At 45.3% G+C, this 21,427-nt stretch overlaps 1 protein-coding gene and 1 long non-coding RNA gene across 9 annotated transcripts in view; one reads left to right on the top strand and one right to left on the bottom strand.

Moving 5' to 3' along the window:
• The window catches only part of NUSAP1 (nucleolar and spindle associated protein 1), a 46,649-nt gene extending 30,429 nt beyond the window's left edge, over positions 1–16,220 (top strand). For 3 of the 8 annotated variants that reach the window (XM_032175753.2, XM_032175751.2, XM_032175749.2), the window contains exons 7-11: positions 1,050–1,234; positions 7,500–7,657; positions 11,203–11,319; positions 12,689–12,797; positions 15,273–16,220. In XM_032175753.2, coding sequence (XP_032031644.1) covers positions 1,050–1,234; positions 7,500–7,657; positions 11,203–11,319; positions 12,689–12,797; positions 15,273–15,366 — 663 coding nt within the window. In that variant the 3' untranslated portion in view covers positions 15,367–16,220. Of the gene's footprint in view, positions 1–1,046; positions 1,235–7,499; positions 7,658–11,202; positions 11,320–12,688; positions 12,798–15,272 lie in introns of all 8 variants that reach the window. The other 5 variants (XM_032175752.2, XM_032175750.2, XM_032175748.2 and 2 more) reach the window with 3 other exon arrangements.
• A 3,723-nt stretch (positions 16,221–19,943) lies between these two features.
• LOC116481841 (uncharacterized) lies at positions 19,944–21,114 on the bottom strand. The gene is made up of 2 exons (XR_004251644.3): positions 21,035–21,114; positions 19,944–20,179 (listed from the first exon to the last, which is right to left on the bottom strand). It is a non-coding gene; the product is annotated as an uncharacterized LOC116481841 (long non-coding RNA).
• Between the last annotated feature and the right edge of the window lie 313 nt (positions 21,115–21,427).

Raw genomic sequence — 21,427 nt, 5'->3', positions numbered from 1 at the left:
GACCAGCCTGGCCAACATAGTGAAACCCCCGTCTCTACTAAAAATACAAAAATTAGCCAAGCGTAGTGGCGGGCGCCTGTAGTCCCAGCTACCTGGGAGGCTAAGGCAGGAGAATCACTTGAACCTGGGAGGCAGAAGTTGCAGTGAGCTGAGACCATGCCATTGCACTCCAGCCCAGGTGAAAGAAAGAGACTCCGTCTCATTAAAAAAAAAAAAAAAAGAAAGAAAGAAAAGAAAATGCCTAGATAGCTGGGCACAGTGGCTCATGCCTGTAATCCAAACACTTTGGGAGGCCAAGGCAGGCAGATCACTTGAGGTCAGGCATTTGAGACCAGCCTGGCCAACGTGGCAACATCCTGTCTCCACTAAAAATACAAAAATTAGCTGGGCATGGTGGCAGGTGCCTATAATCTCAGCTACTCAGAAGGCTAAGGTGGGAGGATCGCTTGAATCTGGAAGGTGGAGATTGCAGTGAGCCCATATTGTGCCACTGCACTTCAGCCTGGGCAACAGAGCCAGAGTCTGTCTCTAAAAAAAAAAAAAGAAAGAAAATGCCTGGGTCCATAGCAGCCAGGAAAGGCTTTCTTGTAACTCCTTACTCAGCCACAACTGGAAATTGCTGTTTATAACAGAATCCCCATAGCAATAAATGGCAGGTAACTGTGGAGCCAGCCAGACAGGTGGAATAGGATGAGGTGAGGTAGTGAGGAAGGAAAAGATTCCAAATGGAGTTACAAATGAGGAATGAAACAGGGATAAATGGAAACACTCTTCTGAACTTTGCCTAGGAGACAATACTGTGTCAGAGGCCAAGCCTTTTTTTTTTTTTTGAGATGTAGTCTTGCTCTGTTGCCAGGCTGGCGTGATCTCGGGTCACTGCAACCTCTGCCTCCTGGGTTCAAGTGATTCTCCCGCCTCAGCCTCCTGAGTAGCTAGGACTATAGGCACGTGCCACAACGCCCAGCTAATTTTTGTATTTTTAGTAGAGATGGGGTTTCACCATGTTGGAGAGGCCAAGCTTTTAAAATGGTGCATTTTCTCTTCAGCAGCAGCCCATCAATAAGGGAGGGGTCAGGACTCCAGTACCTCCAAGAGGAAGACTCTCTGTGGCTTCTACTCCCATCAGCCAACGACGCTCGCAAGGCCGGTCTTGTGGCCCTGCAAGTCAGAGTACCTTGGGTCTGAAGGGGTCACTGAAGCGCTCTGCTACCTCTGCAGCTAAAACAGGTGTCAGGTAAAGAAATCACTCCAAAATGTAATCATGAACAAGATTTCACATGGACTATATAAAAAAATGTTTTTTAATTGGCAAATAATATTCGTACATACTCATAGGGTACATAGTGATGTTTCTTTTTGTTTTCTTTTATTTATTTATTTATTTATTTTTGAGATGAGGTCTCACTCTGTCACCCAGGCTGGAGTGCAGTGGCGCAATCTCAGCTCACTGCAACCTCCGCCTCCCGGGTTCAAGTGATTCTCCTGCCTCAGCCTCCCGAGTAGCTGAGACTACACGTATGTGCCACCATGCCTGGCTAATTTTTTGTATTTTTAGTAGAGATGGGCTTTCATCATGTTAGCCAGGATGGTTTTGATCTCCTGGCCTCATGATTCGCCCGCCTCAGCCTCCCAAAGTGCTGGGATTACAAGCGTGAGCCACTGCGCTTGGCTCATAGTGATGTTTCAATACATATATGGTAGTCAGATCAGGGTAATTAGCATATCCATCATCTCAAAGTTATCATTTCTTTATATTTAGTATCCTCCTTCTAGCTATTTGAAACCACCATGCCCAGCTAATTTCACAAGGTCTCACTATGTTGTCCAGTCTGGTTTTGAACTCTTGGGCTCAAATGATCATCCCACCTTGGCCAACCAAAGTGTTGAGATTACAAACGTGCCATTGCACCCAACCTTTTTTTTTCTTTTTTTTATTCAGACAGAGTGTCACTCCATTGCCCAGACTGGAGTGCAGTGACGAGATCTTGACTCACTGCAACTTCTGCCTCCCAGGTTCAAGCGATTCTCAGCCTCCCGAGTAGCTAGGACTATAGGCACGTACCACCACATCCAGCTAATTTTTGTATTTTTAGTAGAGACGGGGTTTCACCATGTTGGCCAAGTTGGTCTTGAACTCTTGACCTCAGGTGATCTACCTGCCTCGGCCTCCCAAAGTGCTGGGATTACAGGCATGAGCCACTGTGCCTGGCCACACCGAGGTATATGTACCTCTTAAATTTCTCATTCAAATCATGAATTGTTTTTCTGATTTCACTGACTTGTCTGTATTCTCTTGTGTATCTCACTGAGTTCCCCTAAGATTATTATTTTGAATTCTTTTTCTGGTATTTCATATATTTCCCTATGAATAGGGTTATTGGAGAATTACCATTTTTCTTTGGAGGTGATTTGTTTCCCTACATTTTCATGGTTTATGTGTCCTTGCATTGATTTCTACACCTCTGTTAGGAAAGTCACCGCTTCCAATTTTATAGAGGAGGTTTTATAGGGAAGAAGATACTCATATGAATAGGTCTTGGGGGTGTCATTTAAGTGGGGTGTGTTGGCCTTGGTTCTAAGTGGGCATAGGAATATAGCCTCTGTGTAGTTTCTTCAGCTGTAATGCATTTTAGTGGCATTTGTAAGTCTCTCAGTAGCCTAGGCTAAGAGTTGGCAGTGATGGTGGCTTTGCCAGGTTTGGGACCATGGGGCTGTTTCTCAGCCCTGGTATGCAGTTGCATGGCTGCTTGGTTGGCCTTCGGGCGTGTCTACCAGAGGCTGCTTACAACGCTGCCTCTCAGGCCCTTACTAGGAGTACAGGGGCGTTGGGCAGGTCAGGGGCTTCTCTGCAGGAGTGAGGCATCTCATGGCTGTTTCTCAGGCCCTAGCCACAGGCACATAGCCACTCAGCCAGCATCGGAGTATGTCAGCTGCTTGAGGGTCTCTCCTACTCCAGGGAGGGCATGTGGCAGTTTGGCCAGGTCAAGGGCAGGTTTGCCCTGAGCACATCTGCCTAGGCTCCAAGCAACTGGGGTCATGGTGTTGCAGCCAACCCTACCAAGCCCCTGTGGGCTTGGTAAAATGAATATCGAGCCCTAGTAATGGATATGTGCAGTGGCCACTAGCCCCCAGCAGAGCACAGTGCACTCCAGAAGTGGCTCTGGTCTGAAGATGGTTCTGTGCTGCAGAAGCTAGTGGCGGGTAGAGAGTGCACACCTTGTGCTCCTAATCCAGGACAGTGCAGCTGCAGGAATTCCTGGCAGCTCTCCAAACTGGGAGACTTGGGTATTATTAGACTTGGGTATTCTCCCGTAATAAGGACTCTAGGTGCTTGCAGTAGCAATGGGGGCTGGTGGGGATCTTCAGTTTAGTGTTTCTTCACAACAGGAATCCCCTCCTGACTGTGGGCAGATCTGATTCTGGTAGAGGAGACAGGGCTGCAGAGGCTAGATGCCTCTGGCTGCCCTCCTGGGCTTCCATTCACCACAGGTTCATCTCCACTCCCCTGATGCACTCCAGTGCTTTCCCGTTGACACTCCAGTCAAATCTTAGCTTTTTTCTGTGGTGGCTCCCACCTGTAATCCCAGCTACTCAGGAGGCTGAGGCAGGAGGATCATTTGAGTCCAGAAGTTTGAGGCCAGCCTGGGCAACATAGTGAAAGCTGTCTCCAAAAATAAAATTCTAAAAATCTTAGCTGTTTATTTGTTGCCTTCGTCCTTTCTTGTGGGGGGATGAATGCCAGGTGTCTCTAGTCAGCCATCTTGCTGACAGCACCCTGAAATGTGTTCTTTTGCTTTTGTTTCTATTTTGTAGAGATGAGGTCTTGCTATGTTGCCCAAGATGGTCTTGAACTCCTGGCCTCAAGCGATCCTCCTGCCTCAGCCTCCCAAAGTACTAAGAATACAGGCATAAACCACCATGCCCAATCAGATATTCTTCATTTTATTAATATATGACTGCCAAGATGCCTAAGGAGAAACTTTTCCATTGACTTAAATATAGAAGTGAAGCTAAATGCTTACAGAAAGTATCTTATTACAGTGAACTGAAAAATTAACTCTTCCTCAAATACCAATATCGTAACCTAGTGGGAACTACAGTATCATCACTATCTCGTGCCCCATTGATCCCTGTTTTTATTTACTTGTAACTTTTCTGACATCAAAGTCACCTTCAACTGGGACTCTCCCCATAGATAAAAGTCTTCAGATGACTTCTAATATCAAAACTTTATTTTCTACTTTTTTAAAGACATTTGCAGTATCTAATAGAACTGGTGCATGACAGCCCTTCTCCAACATGTGCAATTATCTAACATAATTGTATTTTTTATTTTATTCTTTTTTTTTTTTTGAGACAGTCTTGCTCTGTCACCCACGCTGGAGTGCAGTGGCGCGATCTCGGCTTACTATGACCCCCATCTCCTGGGTTCAAGCAATTCTCATGCCCCAGCCTCCTGAGTAGCTGGGACTACAGGTGTGTGCCACACATTCAGTTAATTTTTTTTTTTTTTTTTGTATTTTTAGTAGAGGTAGTGTTTCACCATGCTGACCAGGCTGGTCTAGAAATCCTGGCCTCAAGTGATCCACCTGCCTTGCCCTCCCAAAGTGCTGGGATTACAGGTGTGAACCACTACACTACACCTGGCCTATTCTTTTTTTTTTTTTTTTGAGATGGAGTCTGGCTCTGTTGCCCAGGCTGGAGTGCAGTGGCGCAATCTCGGCTCACTGCAAGCTCCGCCTCCCAGGTTCACGCCATTCTCCTGCCTCAGCCTCCTGAGTAGCTGGGACTACAGGCACCCACCACTTCGCCTGGCTAATTTTTTTTGTATTTTTAGTAGAGACGGGGTTTCACCATGTTAGCCAAGATGGTCTCGATCTCCTGACCTCGTGATCTGCCGCCTCGGCCTCCCAAAGTGCTAGGATTACAGGCGTGAGCCACCACGCCCGGCCTCTCTTTTTGAGATAGGATCTTGCTCTGTCACCCAGGCTAGAATTCAGTAACGCAGTAATGGCTCACTGCAGCCTTGACTTCCCAGGATGAAGCAATCTTCCTGCCTTGGCCTCCCAAAGTACTGGGATTATAGGTGTGAACCATCTCACCCAGCCTTCCCATGTTTTAATCAGATTGTTTTTTTTCCTGTTCCTCCAATGTAGTTTTTAAAACTTAAAAATGGCTTTAAGTTTAGAATTCTGTTTATTTAATTAACTTGGAATATGAAGTACCTGTAATTGGTGGTTCTGATTTCATTTAAGAACACTATGGTCCAGGTGCAGTGGCTCATGCCTGTAATCCCAGCACTTTGGGAGCCTGAGTTGGGTGGATCACCTGAGGTCAGGAGTTCAAGACCAGCCATGACCAACATGGTGAAACCTCGTCTGTACTAAAAATACAAAATTATCTGGGCATGGTGGTGCACACCTATAATCCCAGCTACTTGGAAGGTTGAGGCAGGAGAATTGCATGAACCCAGGAGATGGAGGTTGCAGTGAGCCAAGATCACACCACTGCACTCCAGCCTAGGCAACAAGAGCAAAATGTTGTCTCAAAAAAAAAAAACACCATGGTCAGAGGTTTGGCCCTTGCTTCACCGCAATGTACAGGTGGGTCTGGACTTCACACCATAAGATACTATTAATTGAATGAAGGCTCATTGTTATTTTATGAACCATTAAGACAAATTAGACCGGGCATGGTGGCTCACACCTGTAATCCCAGCACTTTGGGAGGCCGAGGCGGGCAGATCACGAGGTCAGGAGTTCAAGACCAGCCTGGCCAACATAGTGAAACCCTGTCTCTACTAAAAATACAAAACAATTGGCCAGGCATAGTGGCAGTTGCCTGTAATCCCAGCTACTTGGGAGGCTGAGGCAAGAATTGCTTGAACCTGGGAGCCAGAGGTTGTAGTGAGCCGAGATCGTGCCACTGCACTCCAGCCTGGGCAACAGTGTGAGACTCCATCTCCAAAAAGAAAGAAAGAAAGAAAAATCACCCAGGCGCGGTGGCTCACGCCTGTAATCCCAACACTTTGGGAGGCTGAGACAGGCGGATCATGAGGTCAGAAGATCGAGACCATCCTGGCTAACAGTAAAACCCCATCTCTACTAAAAATACAAAAAAAATAGCCGGGTGTGGTGGCGGGCGCCTATAGTCCCAGCTACTTGGGAGGCTGAGGCAGAAGAATGGTGTGAACCCAGGAGGCGGAGCTTGCAGTGAGCTGAGATCGCGCCACTGCACTCCAGCCTGGGCGACAGAATGAGACTCCGTCTAAAAAAAAAAAAAAAAAAAGAAAAAGAAAAATCACTACTGGCCGGGCAAAGTGGCTCACGCCTATAATCCCAGCACTTGGTGAGGCCAAATGGGTGAATGGCTTAAGCCCAAGAGTTTGAGACCAGCCTGGCCAACATGGCAAAATCCCATCTCTACTAAAAATATAAAAATTAGCTGGGCGCAGTGGCTCATGCCTGTAATCCCAGCACTTTGAGAGACTGAGGCAGGCGGATCACCTGAGGTCAGGAGTTTGAGACCAGCCTGACCAACATGGTGAAACCCCATCTCTACTAAAATTACAAAATTAGCCAGGCATGGTGGTGCATGCCTGTAATCGCAGCTACTGGGGAGGCTGAGGCAGTAGAATCGCTTGAACCTGGGAGGCAGAGGTTGCAGTGAGCCAACATCGCACCATTGCACTCCAGCCTGGGCGACAGAGCAAAACTCCATCTCAAAAAAAAAAAAAAAAAAAAAAGAAAAAATTAGCCAGGCGCAGTGGCACACACCCATAGTCCCAGCCACTCGGGAGGCTGAGGCAGGAGGATGGCTTGAGCCTAGGAGGCAGAGGTTGTAGCAAGCTGAGTCACACCACTGCACGCCAGCCTGGGTGATAGAGCCAGAACCTGTCTCAAGAAAAAACACTACCAATTAACTATTGACATCTTATGAATTATAAAAACACATCCAAATTTCAGAGATGTTAAAATGTAGGAAAAATACTATCAGTCAATCAATCAAATACATTTGTGGCAATTTGCCATATGTAAAGAATGGTAAAGAATGGGCTTATTTCTCTACCACGCAAATGAATGACGTTCTTTTAGGAACATACAAGAGCTGTTCTCACCACTCACCTAGCATAGCAGTCTTCTGCTCCCTGTGACTTCCCCTCATCCGGAGGAGGAGGAGGAGGAAGGGGAGCTTTTGGCTTGCCTCTTGGACTATAATGAGGCCTCCACGCCTATTCGTCCACCACCATCATTGTCCAAGGCAGGGAGAGCAGAAAAGACAAGAACATATTTTACAAATAACATTAGTTAATATGTGATTTAATTTAGCATTAGCCTTTTAGGAATATGTCTCTTCTGCAAAAGAGGTTCGTTCCTATGACGAGTATTAATTGAGGCCCTTTTCACTGCTTGCTGATAGTCAAGTGGTTTTATTTATAAGCTAGACACAAGTTACTCTTGCCACAGTACTCATGTCTTGTACTCTGCTGTCCTATTTAGGTTTTCAGCTGCTACTAAAGATAATGAGCATAAGCGTTCACTGACCAAGACTCCAGCCAGAAAGTCTGCACATGTGACCGTGTCTGGGGGCACCCCAAAAGGCGAGGCTGTGCTTGGGACACACAAATTAAAGATCATCAAGGGGAATTCTGCTGCTGGTAAAAAAAAAAAAAAAAAAACTGTTTCATTTTTAAGCCATGTAACTTCCCAAAATGATTAGGTATATCTGTTTTTTTGTTCATTTGTTTTTTTCTGAGATGCAGTTTTGCTTTTGTCACCCAGGCTAGAGTGTAATGGCGCGATCTCAGCTCACTGCAACCTCTGCCTCCCAGGTTCAAGCAATTGTCCTGCCTCAGCCTCCTGAGTAGCTGGGATTAGACACATGCCACCATGCCCGGCTAATTTTGTATTTTTAATAGAGACAGTTTCACCATGTTGGTCAGGCCGGTCTCAAACTCCTGACCTCAGGTGATCTGCCCGCCTCGGCCTACCAAAGTGCTGGGATTACAAGTGTGAGCCACTGCACCCAGCCTGTATCTGTTTCCTTAAACCCTTTCCATTTCTATAATCAAAAGCAAAAATTTTACCATAGTATATTTTTCATTGTGTACTAGTGAGGGAAATGCCAGAGACATAAGCAAAAACCAGATATCTGCCTGAGAGCTCCATCTAATCCTAAAATGGTGACCCTCCAGGAAGGGCACTGTGCCCCTTGTGGGACTCAGGGATTCGGAGGACGAGCACAGTATTCGTTACAGCCTCGGAAAGGTCCTGGAGGACTCTGACACTAACAGGATCCCAGACCACAGACTTCATGTTTCAAGATTCAACCATGTTGACTCATTTTCACAGTATTTTTCAGTGGTATGAGTATATGTCAGTTTATCTATTTTACTATTCATGAACATGTGGGTGGTTCCAGCTTCCATTATTATATATGATGTTGCTATGAATACTCTTAAACATGTCTCCTGTACATGTGCAAGAGTTTCCCTAGACCTAGAAGCAGGACAGCTGGATTGGAAAATATGCAGACATTTACTCTCCTGAATGAATTGTACCAATCTGTGCTTCCAGTGGCAGTGTATGGCAGCCCCTTGTTCTACTCCCTGTCAGCATTTGATACTGATACAGTGGGATAGCTTGAACACAGGGTTTTGTGCTTTTTTTTAACTAGGTGGTCTTAGATCCTGATTGCTATTTCACAGATGTAGGCAAGGGTTCACATTTGGCAATGACCTGTGGCTTCCCCCTATGAAAAGAAAGGATTGGCCAGATGCAGTGGCTCTTTCCTGTAATCCCAGCACTTTGGGAGGCCGAGGTGGGTGGATCACTTGAGGTCAGAATTTCAAGACCAGCCTGGCCAACATGGTGAAACCCCATCTCTACCAAAAATACAAAAATTAGCCGGGCATGGTAGCATGCACCTATCATCCCAGCTACTCAAGAGGCTGAGGTAGGAGAATCGCTTGAACGAGGAAGCAGAGGTTGCAGTGAACCAAGATTGTGCCACTGCACTCCAGCCAGCCTGGGCAACACAGTGAGACTCTGTCTCAAAAAAAAAAAAAAAAAAAAAAAAGAGAGAGGGAGAGAAAGGATTAACTGATGGCCAACTTAGCAAAAAGGCTAACTAAACTGCACCATCCTTAGGCCGGGCATGGTGGCATGGAGACCAACCTGGCCAACATGGCAAAACCTCGTCTCTACTAAAAATACGAAAATTAGCCGGGCATGGTGGCACGCGCCTGTAATCCCAGCTACTCGCTTGAGAATCACTTGAACCCAGGAGGCAGTGGTTGCACTGAGCCGAGATCACATCACTGTACTCCAGCCTGGGAGACAGAGCAAGACTCCGTCTCAAAAAAATAAAAATAAACTACACCATCCTGGATATTTTTAACTTCACGGTACAAAAATTCATATTCTTTTTTTTTTTTTTTTTTTGAGACGGAGTCTCGCTCTATCACCCAGGCTGGAGTACAGTGGCACCATCTCGGCTCACTGCAAACTCCGCCTCCTGGGTTCACGCCATTCTCCTGCCTTAGCCTCCTGAGTAACTGGGACTACAGTTGCCCGCCACCACGCCCGGCTAATTTTTGTATTTTTGGTAGAGACAGGGTGTCACCGTATTGGCCAGGTTGGTCTTGATCTCCTGACCTCATGATCCACCCACCTCGGCCTGCCAAAGTGCTGGGATTACAGGCGTGAGCCACCGCGCCCAGCCAAAAATTAATATTCTGAAGTGATAAGAGCCCTTATTAAAATAATATTCCTGACTTTAAACAATCCTCCTGCCTCAGCCTCCCAAAGTGCTGAGATTACAGGTATGAGCCACCAGGTCATGAATCTTTTCAACTATGTGATTAGGTTCTTTTTATGTTTATTTATGTTAATGATAATACTATTAATGATATGTAATTTTTATGGGTATCTGTTATCAGGGAAATAAGCTGAAAAGTTACTGTCATTTCCTTCAACAGAATTCTAAACTCCCAGCTGATCCTAGGAAATGTCATGATATTCAGAACATTTACAAAGCTGCTTAGCAAAGGAAATTAATCTCAATGGTCAGCTTCCCTCAATTATTGTTTTCTTCCCTTTTCTCCATTTTAACCCTTACTTCAGACTCTCATCTATTTCAGACTATTCATGTAGATTGTCTTAGTCCTTTGCGGCTGCTATTATATAACAAAGCACCAAAGACTGTATCTTATAAACAGCAGTAATTTCTTTCTCATAGTTCTGGAGGCTGGATGAGGGCAGATCAGGGCACTAGCATGATTCTGTTTGAGGGCTCTTTTCCAGGTAGCAGACTACCAACTTCTTGTTGTATGCTCATGTGGCAGAAAGAGAGCTAGAGAAAATTCTATGGGGTCCCTATATAAGGCCCTGAATCCCATTCGTGACCTATTTACCTCCTAAAGGCCATAATTCCTTACACCAGTCATTTTGACAGTTAGGATTTCAATATGAATTTGGGGTTACAGGAGATACAAACATTCAAGCTATATAACTTTTTTCTTTTTTTGAGACACAGTCTCACTCTGTCACCAGGCTGGAGTGCTGTGGTGCAATCTCGGCTCGCTGCAACCTTCCACTCCCTAGTTCAAGGGATTCTCCTGCCTCAGCTTCCTGAGTAGCTGGGATTTCGGGCACGCGCCACCACGCCTGGCTAATTTTTGTATTTTAGTAGAGACGGAGTTTCACTATGTTCGCCAGGATGGTCTCGATCTCCTGACCTCATGATCCGCCTGCCTCGGCCTCCCAAAGTGCTGGGATTACAGGCGTGAGCCACCATGCCCAGCCTATAACATGTATTTTTAAGATTGAGAAGTAACACTTTAGCTGGGCGCGGTGGCTCACGCTTGTAATCCCAGCATTTTGGGAGGCCAAGGTGGGCGGATCACGAGGTCAGTAGATCGAGACCATGGTGAAACCCCGTCTCTACTAAAAATACAAAAAATTAGCCGGGCGTGGTGGCGGGCGCCTGTAGTCCCAGCTACTCGGAGAGGCTGAGGCAGGAGAATGGCGTGAACCCGGGAGGCGGAGCTTGCAGTGAGCCGAGATTGCGCCACTGCACTCCAGCCTGGGCGACAGAGTGAGACTCCGTCTCAAAAAAAAAAAGAGAAGTAACACTTTAATAAACACTTTACCAGGTCTTTGTTTCTAATTAAGCTCTTGGGTTTTTTCGGTGTGTTTTTAGTTATTACCCCATTCAAGCTGACAACTGAGGCAACACAGACTCCAGTCTCCAGTAAGAAACCAGTGTTTGATCTTAAAGCAAGTTTGTCTCGTCCTCTCAACTATGAACCACACAAAGGTATGTGGGAGTGTTTTGAGCTACAGGGCCTGTAAAATACTTAAGATTGGTGGGACGCAGTGGCTCACACCTACTAAACATACAAAAATTAGCCAGGCATGGTGGCAGACACCTGTAATCCCAGCTACTTGGGAGGCTGAGACAGGAGAATCACTTGAACCTGTTAGATGGAGGTTGCAGTGAGCTGAGACCACGCCATTGCACTCCAGCCTGGGCAACAAGAGTGAAACTCCATCTAAAAAATTAAAATAAAAAATAAAAACTTAAGAATAAACAAATTCTGTGGCTGGGTGCAGTGGCTCTTGCCTGTAATTCCAGCACTTTTGGGAGGCTTAGGTGGGCAGATCACTTGAGGTAAGGAGTTCGAGATCAACCTGGCCAACATGGTGAAACCCCGTCTCTACTGAAAAAAAATAAGAACATTAGCCTGGCGCGGTGGCGGCACCTGTAATCCTAGCTACTTAGGAGGCTGAGGCAGGACAATCACTTGAACCTAGGAGGCAGAGGTTGGAGTGAGCCGAGATTGCGCCACTGCAGTCCAGCCTGGGCAACATAGTGAGACCATGCCTCAAAAACAGGCTGGGCGTGGTGGCTCACGCCTGTAATCCCAGCACTTTGGGAGGCCGAGGCGGGTGGATCATGAGTTCAGGAGATCAAGACCATCCTGGCTAACACATTGAAACCCCGTCTCTACTAAAAATACGAAAACAAAATTAGCTGGGCATGGTGGTGGGCACCTGTAGTCCCAGCTAGTCAGGAGGCTGAGGCAGGAGAATGGCGTGAACCTGGGAGGCAGAGCTTGCAGTGAGCCAAGACTGCACCACTGCACTCCAGCCTGGGCGACAGAACGAGACTCTGTCAAAAAAATTAAAAAATAATAATAATAATTAAATTTAAATTAAAAAAAAAAAGCAACACATAAACTTCCAGAAATTTGGTCCCAGTTCTTTTTATAAAATTGCAAATTGGTTGGACGCAGTGGCTCACGCCTGTAATCCCAGCACTTTGGGAGGCCAAGGCAGGCAGATTGCTTGAGAACAGGAGCTCGAGACCCACATGGGCAACATGACGAAACTCCGTCTCTACTAAAAAATACAAAAATTACCTGGGCATGGTGGCGTGTGCATGTAGTCCCAGCTACTCATGAGTCTGAGTTGGGAGGATCACTTGAGCCCAGGAGGCGGAGGTTGCTGTGAGCTGAGATCAGATCACACCACTGCACTCCAAACTGAGTGACAGAGTGAGATTCTATCTCAAAGAAAAAAAAAAGTATAAATGTTGATAGCAGGTAACCACAGATGAAGAGAATGAAGTTGGGAATATAAATCAAACAATCTTTTTAAAATTCTTTGTCTCTGTCCTAAACTAGGAAAGCTAAAACCATGGGGGCAATCTAAAGAAAATAATTATCTAAATCAACATGTCAACAGAATTAACTTCTACAAGAAAACTTACAAACAACCCCATCTCCAGACAAAGTAAGTACATAATTATCCAGCTTTATAATTATTTTAATTTCAAAAGCAGCACCTCTGAGGGATAGAGGCTCAGTAATAGTGGTGTCTTCAGAGGAGGTTAGAAGTGGTATCATGGCCGGGCGCGGTGGCTCACGCCTGTAATCCCAGCGCTTTGGGAGGCCGAGGCGGGCAGATCATGAGGTCAGGAGATCGAGACCATCCTGGCTAACATGGTAAAACCCCGTCTCTACTAAAAATACAAAAAATTAGCCGGGCGTGGTGGCGGGCGCCTGTAAGTCCTAGCTACTCAGGAGACTGAGGCAGGAACCTGGGAGGCAGAGCTTACAGTGAGCCAAGATCACGCCACTGCACTCCAGCCTGGGCGACAGATTGAGACTCCGTCTCAAAAAAAAAAGTGGTATCATGTATAGAACTTTCTGAGTACATGTGCCTAGGTTCCAGTGTAATGGACTCCAAATCAGCAGGTTTGGGGTGAGGCCCAAGCACCTGCATTGTTTCCAAGGCTCCGCAGGTGATTCAGAAGAAGACCCAGATTCAGAGCACTGCTCTTGTATGACTCATCTGCCTAAACACAGGGCATATGGGTATCTCTCCAAATACCAATGCCCAGCAGCCCAGGGCACCTACCTATCCAGATAGACATAAATTCCTCACTCCTAAGGAAACCAGGCTTAAAAGGCATCAAGGCCCTATAAAGAGGAAAACCCCAGGACAGTCCTTAGAGGCTTCCTTCAGCATGAAAACCAAGTTAAAGCCAGAGCTCATCCTGGGTTGCAGCAAGTCATGGTTGGGCCCCAGATTCCCTGCTCGGACTGTCATGACACAGGGTTACCTATCATTTGACTCATGGCTATACACGACTGCCACCAAGGCCTTTGCTCACTGTTATTAAGTTGGCCGGGCAAGGTGGCTCACGCCTGTAATCCCAGTACTCTGGGAGGCCAAGGTGGGTGGATCACGATGTCAGGAGTTCAAGACATGGAGAAACTCTATCTCTACTAAAAATACAAAATTATCCGGGCATGGTGGCACATGCCTGTAATCCCAGCTACTCGGGAGGCTGAGGCAAGAGAATTGCTTGAACCAGGGAGGCGGAGGTTGTGGTGAGCCAAGATTGCGCCATTGCACTCCAGCCTGGGCAACAAGAGCAAAACTCCGTCTCTAAAAAAAAAAGAAAAAAGAAATCAAAGTCAAAGGTCAAGCTCAAAATCACATAGTTTAGTGACAGGAATAGAACTAGAACCAGGATCTACTGAGTTTGCCATTATGCTCTTCTTTCAGAGGATTAGACAAACCAAAAAAAAAAGAAAAAGCCCAAGGTTATATTATCTTGTTTTTTTTTTTTTTTTTTTTTTTTTGAAGGAGTCTGGCTCTGTTGCCCAGGCTAGAGTGCGGTGGTGCGATCTTGGCTCACTGCAACCTCTGCCTCCCAGGTTCAAGTGATACTCCTGCCTCAGCCTCCCGAGTAGCTGGGATTACAAATTCCCGCCCCCGCGTGCAGCTAATTTTTGTATTTTTAGTAGAGACGGGGTTTCACCATCTTGGCCAGGCTGGTCTCAAACTGCTGATCTCAAGTGATCCACCCACCTTGGCCTCCCAAAGTGCTGGGATTACAGGCATGAGCCACTGCACCTGGTCAACTTTGATTTCTAGGTGTAAACATTTCTCATTTAAAACAAATTTTTTTTTTCTTAGAGACAGGGTCTTAATTTTTGTCACCCAGACTGGAGTGCAATGGCATGATCATAGCTTACTTTCGCCTTGAACTCCTGGGCACAAGGGATCCTCCCACCTTGGCCTCCCAAAATGCTGGGATTATAGGTGTGAGCCACTGCATCTGGCCTAAAGCAAACTGTAAAATGACAAGAGTTGGATTCAATCACCAAGGTTTCTTCTGACTCCAATTCCATGCATGATTTTATTTTTTATTTATTTTTGTTTGTTTTGAGACAGAGTCTCGCTCTGTCACCCAGTCTGGAGTGCAGTGGCGTGATCTCGGCTCACTGCAACCTCCACCTCCCGGGTTCAAGGGATTCTCCTGCCTCAGTCTCCCCAGTAGCTGTGATTATAGGCATGCACCACCACACCTGGCTACCTTTTTTGTATTTTTAGTAGAGACGGGATTTCACCATTTTGGCCAGGCTGGTCTCGAACTCCTGACCTCAAGAGATCCGTCTGCCTTGGCCTCCTAACGTGCTGGGATTACAGGCATGAGCTATCGCGCCCGGCCCCCATGCATGATTTTAGAGTACCGAGTTAACAAAAGGAAAATATCAGTTTCTAGCCCTTTAACACAACAATGACAAACAGGTGTTAGAAACACTAGGCAGGGCACAGTGCCCTCTAAAAGTCTGTTTTACGCAAGTATGCTGGATGTCATTACTTGAAAGTTTGGGTGTTAGTCCAACAATAGTTGCTTTAAAGTGTCTGTTTTGGAGCCTCCCTAGAGCTTAACGTGTGACCTATCCCTCTCAGGGAAGAGCAACGGAAGAAACATGAGCAAGAACGAAAGGAGAAGAAAGCAAAGGTTTTGGGAATGCGAAGGGGCCTCATTTGGGCTGAAGATTAATAATTTTTTAACATCTTGTAAATATTCCTGTATTCTCAACTTTTTTCCTTTTGTAAATTTTTTTTTTTTTTTTGCTGTCTTTCCCACTTTAGTCACGAGATCTTTTTCTGCTAACTGTTCATATTCTATGCAGTGTCCATGGGTTCTTCATGTGCTACGATCTCTGAAAAGACGTTATCACCTTAAAGCTCAAATTCTTTGGGATGGTTTTTACTTAAGTCTGTAAATAATTCAGGTTTCTAATGAAACCCATCCTCAAATTCTGTTTCTAGATTTTTAATGTTAAGTTCCCAAGTTCCTCCTGCTGGTTCTAATATTAACAGAACTGCAGTCTTCTGCTAGCCAATAGCATTTACCTGATGGCAGCTAGTTATACAAGCTTCAGGAGAATTTGAACAAGAACAGGGTAAGCTGGGATAGAAAGACCACCTCTTCATTCTCTATAGAATATAGTAACCTTTATGAAATGGGGCCATATAGTTTGGTTATGACATCAATATTTTACCTAGGTGAAATTGTTTAGGCTTATGTACCTTCGTTGAAATAGCCTCATGTAATTGCCATCTGTCACTCACTATATTCGCAAAAATAAAACTGCAACTCATTCTAACATTGCTTACTTAAAAGCTACATACCCCTATCGAAATGCGAGGATTGATGCTTTAATGCTTTTAGAGACAGGGTCTCACTGTGTTGCCCAGGCTGGTCTCAAACTCCACCAAATGTACTTCTTATTCATTTTATGGAAAAGACTAGACTTTGCTTAGTATCATGTCCATGTTTCCTTCACCTCAGTGGAGCTTCTGAGTTTTATACTGCTCAAGATTGTCATAAATAAAATTTTTTCTCATTGTGGTAGATTCAATTCTTTGTAAACATAAGTCTTCCAAGATTTAGGTGAGCAGGTAGGCTTAACAAGAGTTTATACATACCCTTTGTATGCCCTTCCTGACCACTGCTTCCATTCAAAAAAGAAACGGCAGTATGCTTCCTTTATATTCCCAGAGTACCTCTCAGGTTTTATTAAATGCTGTTTTGTATATACGAGGCTTTAGGACATGGCACACTCCCGGATACTGGAAACACTCAGATTTTCCTATCGAGGGGAAGAGATCAGATCAATTTTAAAAATTCAGGGTCAAATACACATCTGATGGAAATGTAAAATGTCACAACCACTTTGAAAAAGTTTGCTAGTTTCTTTGAAAAGTTAACAGTATGTCCACCGTGTAATCTAGCCATGCCATTAGGTAGTGAGACCCTATCTGAAAAAAAGAAAAAACCACCAGGATCTTACATAGAGAAAATCCTAAGGACTCCACTAAAAAACTCCTAGAACTAATAAATTCAGTAAGGTTGCAACGTACAAGATCAATACCCAACAACTCTGGCCAGACACAGTGGCTCACACCTGTAATCCCAGCACTTTGGGAGGCCAAGGCAGGCAGTGGCTCACACCTGTAATCCCAGCACTTTGGGAGGCCAAGGCAGGCAGATCACTTGAAGTCAGGAGTTGGAGACCAGCCTGGCCAATATGGTGAAACCACATCTCTACTAAAAATACAAAAATTAGCCAGGTGTGGAGGCGGGCGCCTGTAATCCCAGCTACTCAGGAGGCTGAGGCAGGAGAATCACTTCAACCCGGGAGATGGAGGTTGCAATGAGCCAAGATCACGCCACTGCACTCCAGCCAGGGCAACAGAGTGAGACTCCGTCTCGAAAAAAAAAAAAAGATCAAGACCCAACAATTATATTTTTGTCTTTCTTTTTTTTTTTTTTTTAATGAGGCAGAGTCTGTCTTTGTCACCCAGGCTGGAGTGCAGTGGTGTGATCTTGGCTCACTGCAACCTCCACCTCTTCCCCAAGTTCAAGCAATACTCTCTATTTCTTGACCTCGTGATGTGCCAGCCTTGGCCTCCCAAAGTGCTGGGGATTACAGCAGTTAGCCACCGCACCTGGCCTAATTATTGTTTGTTTTTTTTTTTTAGAGACACGGTGTTGGTCTGTCACCCAGGCTGGTGTGCAATGGTAAGATCATAGCTCACTATAACCTTGACCTCATGGGCTCAAGGGATCCTCCTACTGCAGTGTCCCAAGTAGCTAAGTCTACAGGTGTGTGCTACCACACCTGGCTAATTTATTTTATTTTTAGAGACAGAGTCTCACTATGTTGCCCAGGCTGGTCTCAAACTCCTGGGCAAGTGATCCTCCCACCTCAGCCTCCCAAAGTGCTGGGATTATAAGTGTGAACCACTGAGCCTGACCCCTGTATTTCCATATACTAGCAATGACTAATAGACAACTGGATACTCAGATGCAAAAAATGAATTTGGACCTTTATACCATACACAAAAGTTAACTTAAAATTGATCACAGGGCTGAGCACAGTAGCGTATACTCCTGTAGTCTCAGACACTTGAGAGACTGAAGTGGCAAGATGACTTTAGCCCAGGAGATCAAAGGCTGTGGTGCATTATAAGCACTCCTGTGAATAGCCCCTATACTTCAACCTGAGCAACATAGCAAGATCCTATTTCTTAAAAAAAAAAAAAAATAGGGTGGGCACGGTGGCTCATGCCTGTAATCCCAGCACTTTGGGAGGCCAAGGTGGGCGGATCATGAGGTCAGGAGATGGAGACCATCCTGGCTAACACGGTGAAACCCCATCTCTACTAAAAATGAAAAAAAACAAAATTAGCTGAGTGTGGTGGCGGGTGCCTGTAGTCCCAGCTACTCAGGAGGCTGAGGTAGGAGAACGGTGTGAACTGACCGAGCGTTAAGCTTGCGATGAACCAGCCCAAAAAAAAAAAAAAAACAGAGTGCGGTGGTCCACCTGAAAACAAAAAGCGATGAAAGAGGGACCAGGTGAGGTGGCTCACACCTGTAATCCCAGCACTTTGGGAGGCCGAGATGGGTGGATCACAAGGTCAGGAGCTCAAGACTAGCCTGGCCAAAATGGTGAAACCCTGTCTCTACTAAAAATACAAAAATTAGCCAGGCATGGTGGCAGGCACCTGTAATCCCAGCTACTCGGGAGGCTAAGGCAGAGAATCGCTTGAACCCGGGAGGCATGGAGGTTGCAGTGAGCCGAGATCGTGCCACTACACTCCCGCCTGGTGACAGAGCAAGACTCCGTCACAAAAAAAAAAATTAGCCGGGTATGGTGGCGCATGACTGTAATCCCAGCTACTCAGGAGGCTGAAGCAGGAGAATTGCTTCAACCAGGAGGCAGAGGTTGCAGTGAGCTGAGATCACGCCACTGCACTCCAGCTTGGGCCACAGAGCAAGACTCCATCTCGAAAAAAAAAAAGCATAGATCTAAGTGTTAGAACTAAAATTACAAAAGCCTTAGAAGAAACCATAGGAGTAAGTAAGTCTCTGTGATTTACTGAGTTATTGCCTTGGGCGGATCACCTGAGGTCAGGGGTTCAGGACCAGCCTGGTCAACATGGTGAAACCCTGTTTTTACTAAAAACACAAAAAAATTAGCCAGACATGGTGGTGTGGGCCTGTAATACCAGCTACTGGGGAGGCTGAGGCAAGAGAATCGCTTGAACCTGGGAGGCAGAGGTTGCAGTGAGCTGAGATCGCACCACTGCACTCCAGCCTGGGCAACAGAAGGGAATTTCATCTCAAAAAAGCAAAACAAAATGAAATTAGAAGCAATCTAAATGCAACAGAGTGGTAGAAGGCCATTAACAGTCATCTCAGAGACTCCTGCCTTGGAAACTACTCATATAGGAAATGTTCCTAACAGCAACTGTTCTGAGCAAAAACACTAAGTTATTTACATAGTACATTTGCATTAGTACTTGCATTCTATGAGATAAAGTACACCAGAGAACCTGGTTTCATGCTGTGTTCCCCTTATCCAGTCCCTCTTAACAACAGCCTTTTTAATTGTGTTTGTTTGTTTGTTTGTTTTTGAGACAGAGTCTCGCTCTGTGGCCCAAGCTGGAGTGTAGTGGCATGATCTCAACTCACTGCAACCTCTGCCTCCGAGTTCAAGCAATTCTCCTGCCTCAGTCTCCCAAGTAGCTGGGATTACAGGCATGTGCCACCACGCCTGGCTAACTTTTGTATTTTTAGTAGAGACAGGGTTTCACCATGCTGGTCAGGCTGGTCTGGAACTCCATACCTTAAGTGATCCGCCCATCTCAGCCTCCCAAAGTGCTGGGATTACAGGCGTGAGCCACCATGCCTGGCCAGCAACAGCATTATAACTTGTCTTAGAGAATACATACTAGCCAGCGGGGCACGGTGGCTCACCCCTGTAATCCCAGCACTTTGGGAGGCCGAGGCGGGCGGATCACCTGAGGTCAGGAGTTCGAGACCAGCCTGACCAACATGGAGAAACCCTGTCTCTACTAAAAATACAAAATTAGCCGGGCATGATGGCGCATGCCTGTAATCCCAGCTACTCGGGAAGCTGAGGCAGGAGAATAGCTTGAACTCAGAAGGCGAAGGTTGCAGTGAGCCGAGATCGTGCTACTGCACGCCAGCATGCCAGCCTGGGCGACAGAGCAGAACTCCATCTCAAAAAAAAAAAGAGAGAATACATGCTAGCCATTGGTGGATGCCATTAAAGAAATATTTTATTTTGTCTATATCATTGTAGATGCTAGTATCCTTAGATTAGTAAAACAAAACTACCATATGATCTTTATTTAACAAGCCTTGGGTTAAGCTCTGGAGAATTTTCATAGGCAAATTCTTCCGTATGAGCTGGATCAGTAAACACGCCAATAAAATCTATCTCCAGGAAGAATGGACCATCCACTTTATCAGCCAAGGTGAATCCTATAGAAGAGATCTAAATTTAAAATAGAGAAATTGATTAAAATCTCATACAGTGATGTACTGATATTATTCCAGGAGTTTAAAATCTCATCAGGTGATGATTATGACTGGGTTTTAATGCTATCGGCCCTTAGCAAATACTACTGGTTCTCACATAGCATACTGTAAGAGGAAATACAAGACTGTTTTTCTTTCCTCATTCAACTTCCTCCCCTCTCCTCATTAGGTAGTGCCACTTAAGACTAGGAAGGACGGCTGGGCACCGTGGCTCAGGCCTGTAATCCCAACACTGGGAGGCCAAGGTGGGCAGATCACAAGGTCGAGTTCAAAACCAGCCTGCCCAACATGGTGAAACTTCGTCTCTACTAAGAATACAAAGATTAGCCAAGTGTGGTGGCGGGCACCTGTAATTCCAGCTACTCAGGAGACTGAGGCAGGAGAATTGCTTGAACCCAGGAGGTGGAGGTTGCAGTGAGCCGAGATCATGCCACTGCACTCCAGCCTGAGTGACAAAGCAAGACTCCATCTCAAAAAACAGAAAGACTAGTAAGGACAACATGAATGCCTAAAGGAGGTTCCTTGAAGCGTTCATAAACTCTTATTTTAAAGCTAAATTAGGAGAGAAAGGAGGGGGGAAGATAGCTAAAGTAAAATGTAGGCATGCTAAAAAATGATCATTCTAAAATTCCTTCAGGATGTGGGTATAGTTCATAGGAGAGGTCTAAGTCAGCCTCTGGCTGGGTATAAGAGCAGTGGCCCTGAGAAGAAATTTTCATCTGCCAGCCTTCTCAAATGAACTCAGTCTCACTGGAGTTCTGATTCATTAAAAATGATATAGTTCTGAGTGAAAAATACAGCAATATGTTACCTTATCAAGCGGAAGCTCATGCTGAACATCCCGGATTCTTCCTCGATTAGAGAAGAAAAATTTGGAAAAAGGAATCTGAAAGAAGAAAGCATTTACTTCATAACTGAAATGTAAGCAATTGAGGCATCTGCATGTAATTGTAACGATAAAATAAGAGTTTACATTTATTCTAAAATTATTTAATATATGTATTATGACAAATGGCTAGCCATTTGGATCAAAGATATAACCCAGGCCAAACGATAAAGGGTTAACTATGAAAAAAATATTTGTAACATTTATGGAAAAAAGCCTAGTATCCTAAACACAGCTTTTTTGTTTTGTTTTCTTTCTGTGGAGAATGGGGTCTCACTTTGTTGCCTGAACCTGGGAGGCAGAGGTTGCAGTAAGCCA

This window comes from Hylobates moloch, unplaced genomic scaffold (assembly GCF_009828535.3).
Source record: "Hylobates moloch isolate HMO894 unplaced genomic scaffold, HMol_V3 SCAFFOLD_14, whole genome shotgun sequence".
NCBI lineage: Eukaryota > Metazoa > Chordata > Mammalia > Primates > Hylobatidae > Hylobates > Hylobates moloch.
The sequence above is the reverse complement of the archived record's forward strand: the minus strand, read 5'-3'. Positions and strand labels throughout refer to the sequence as shown.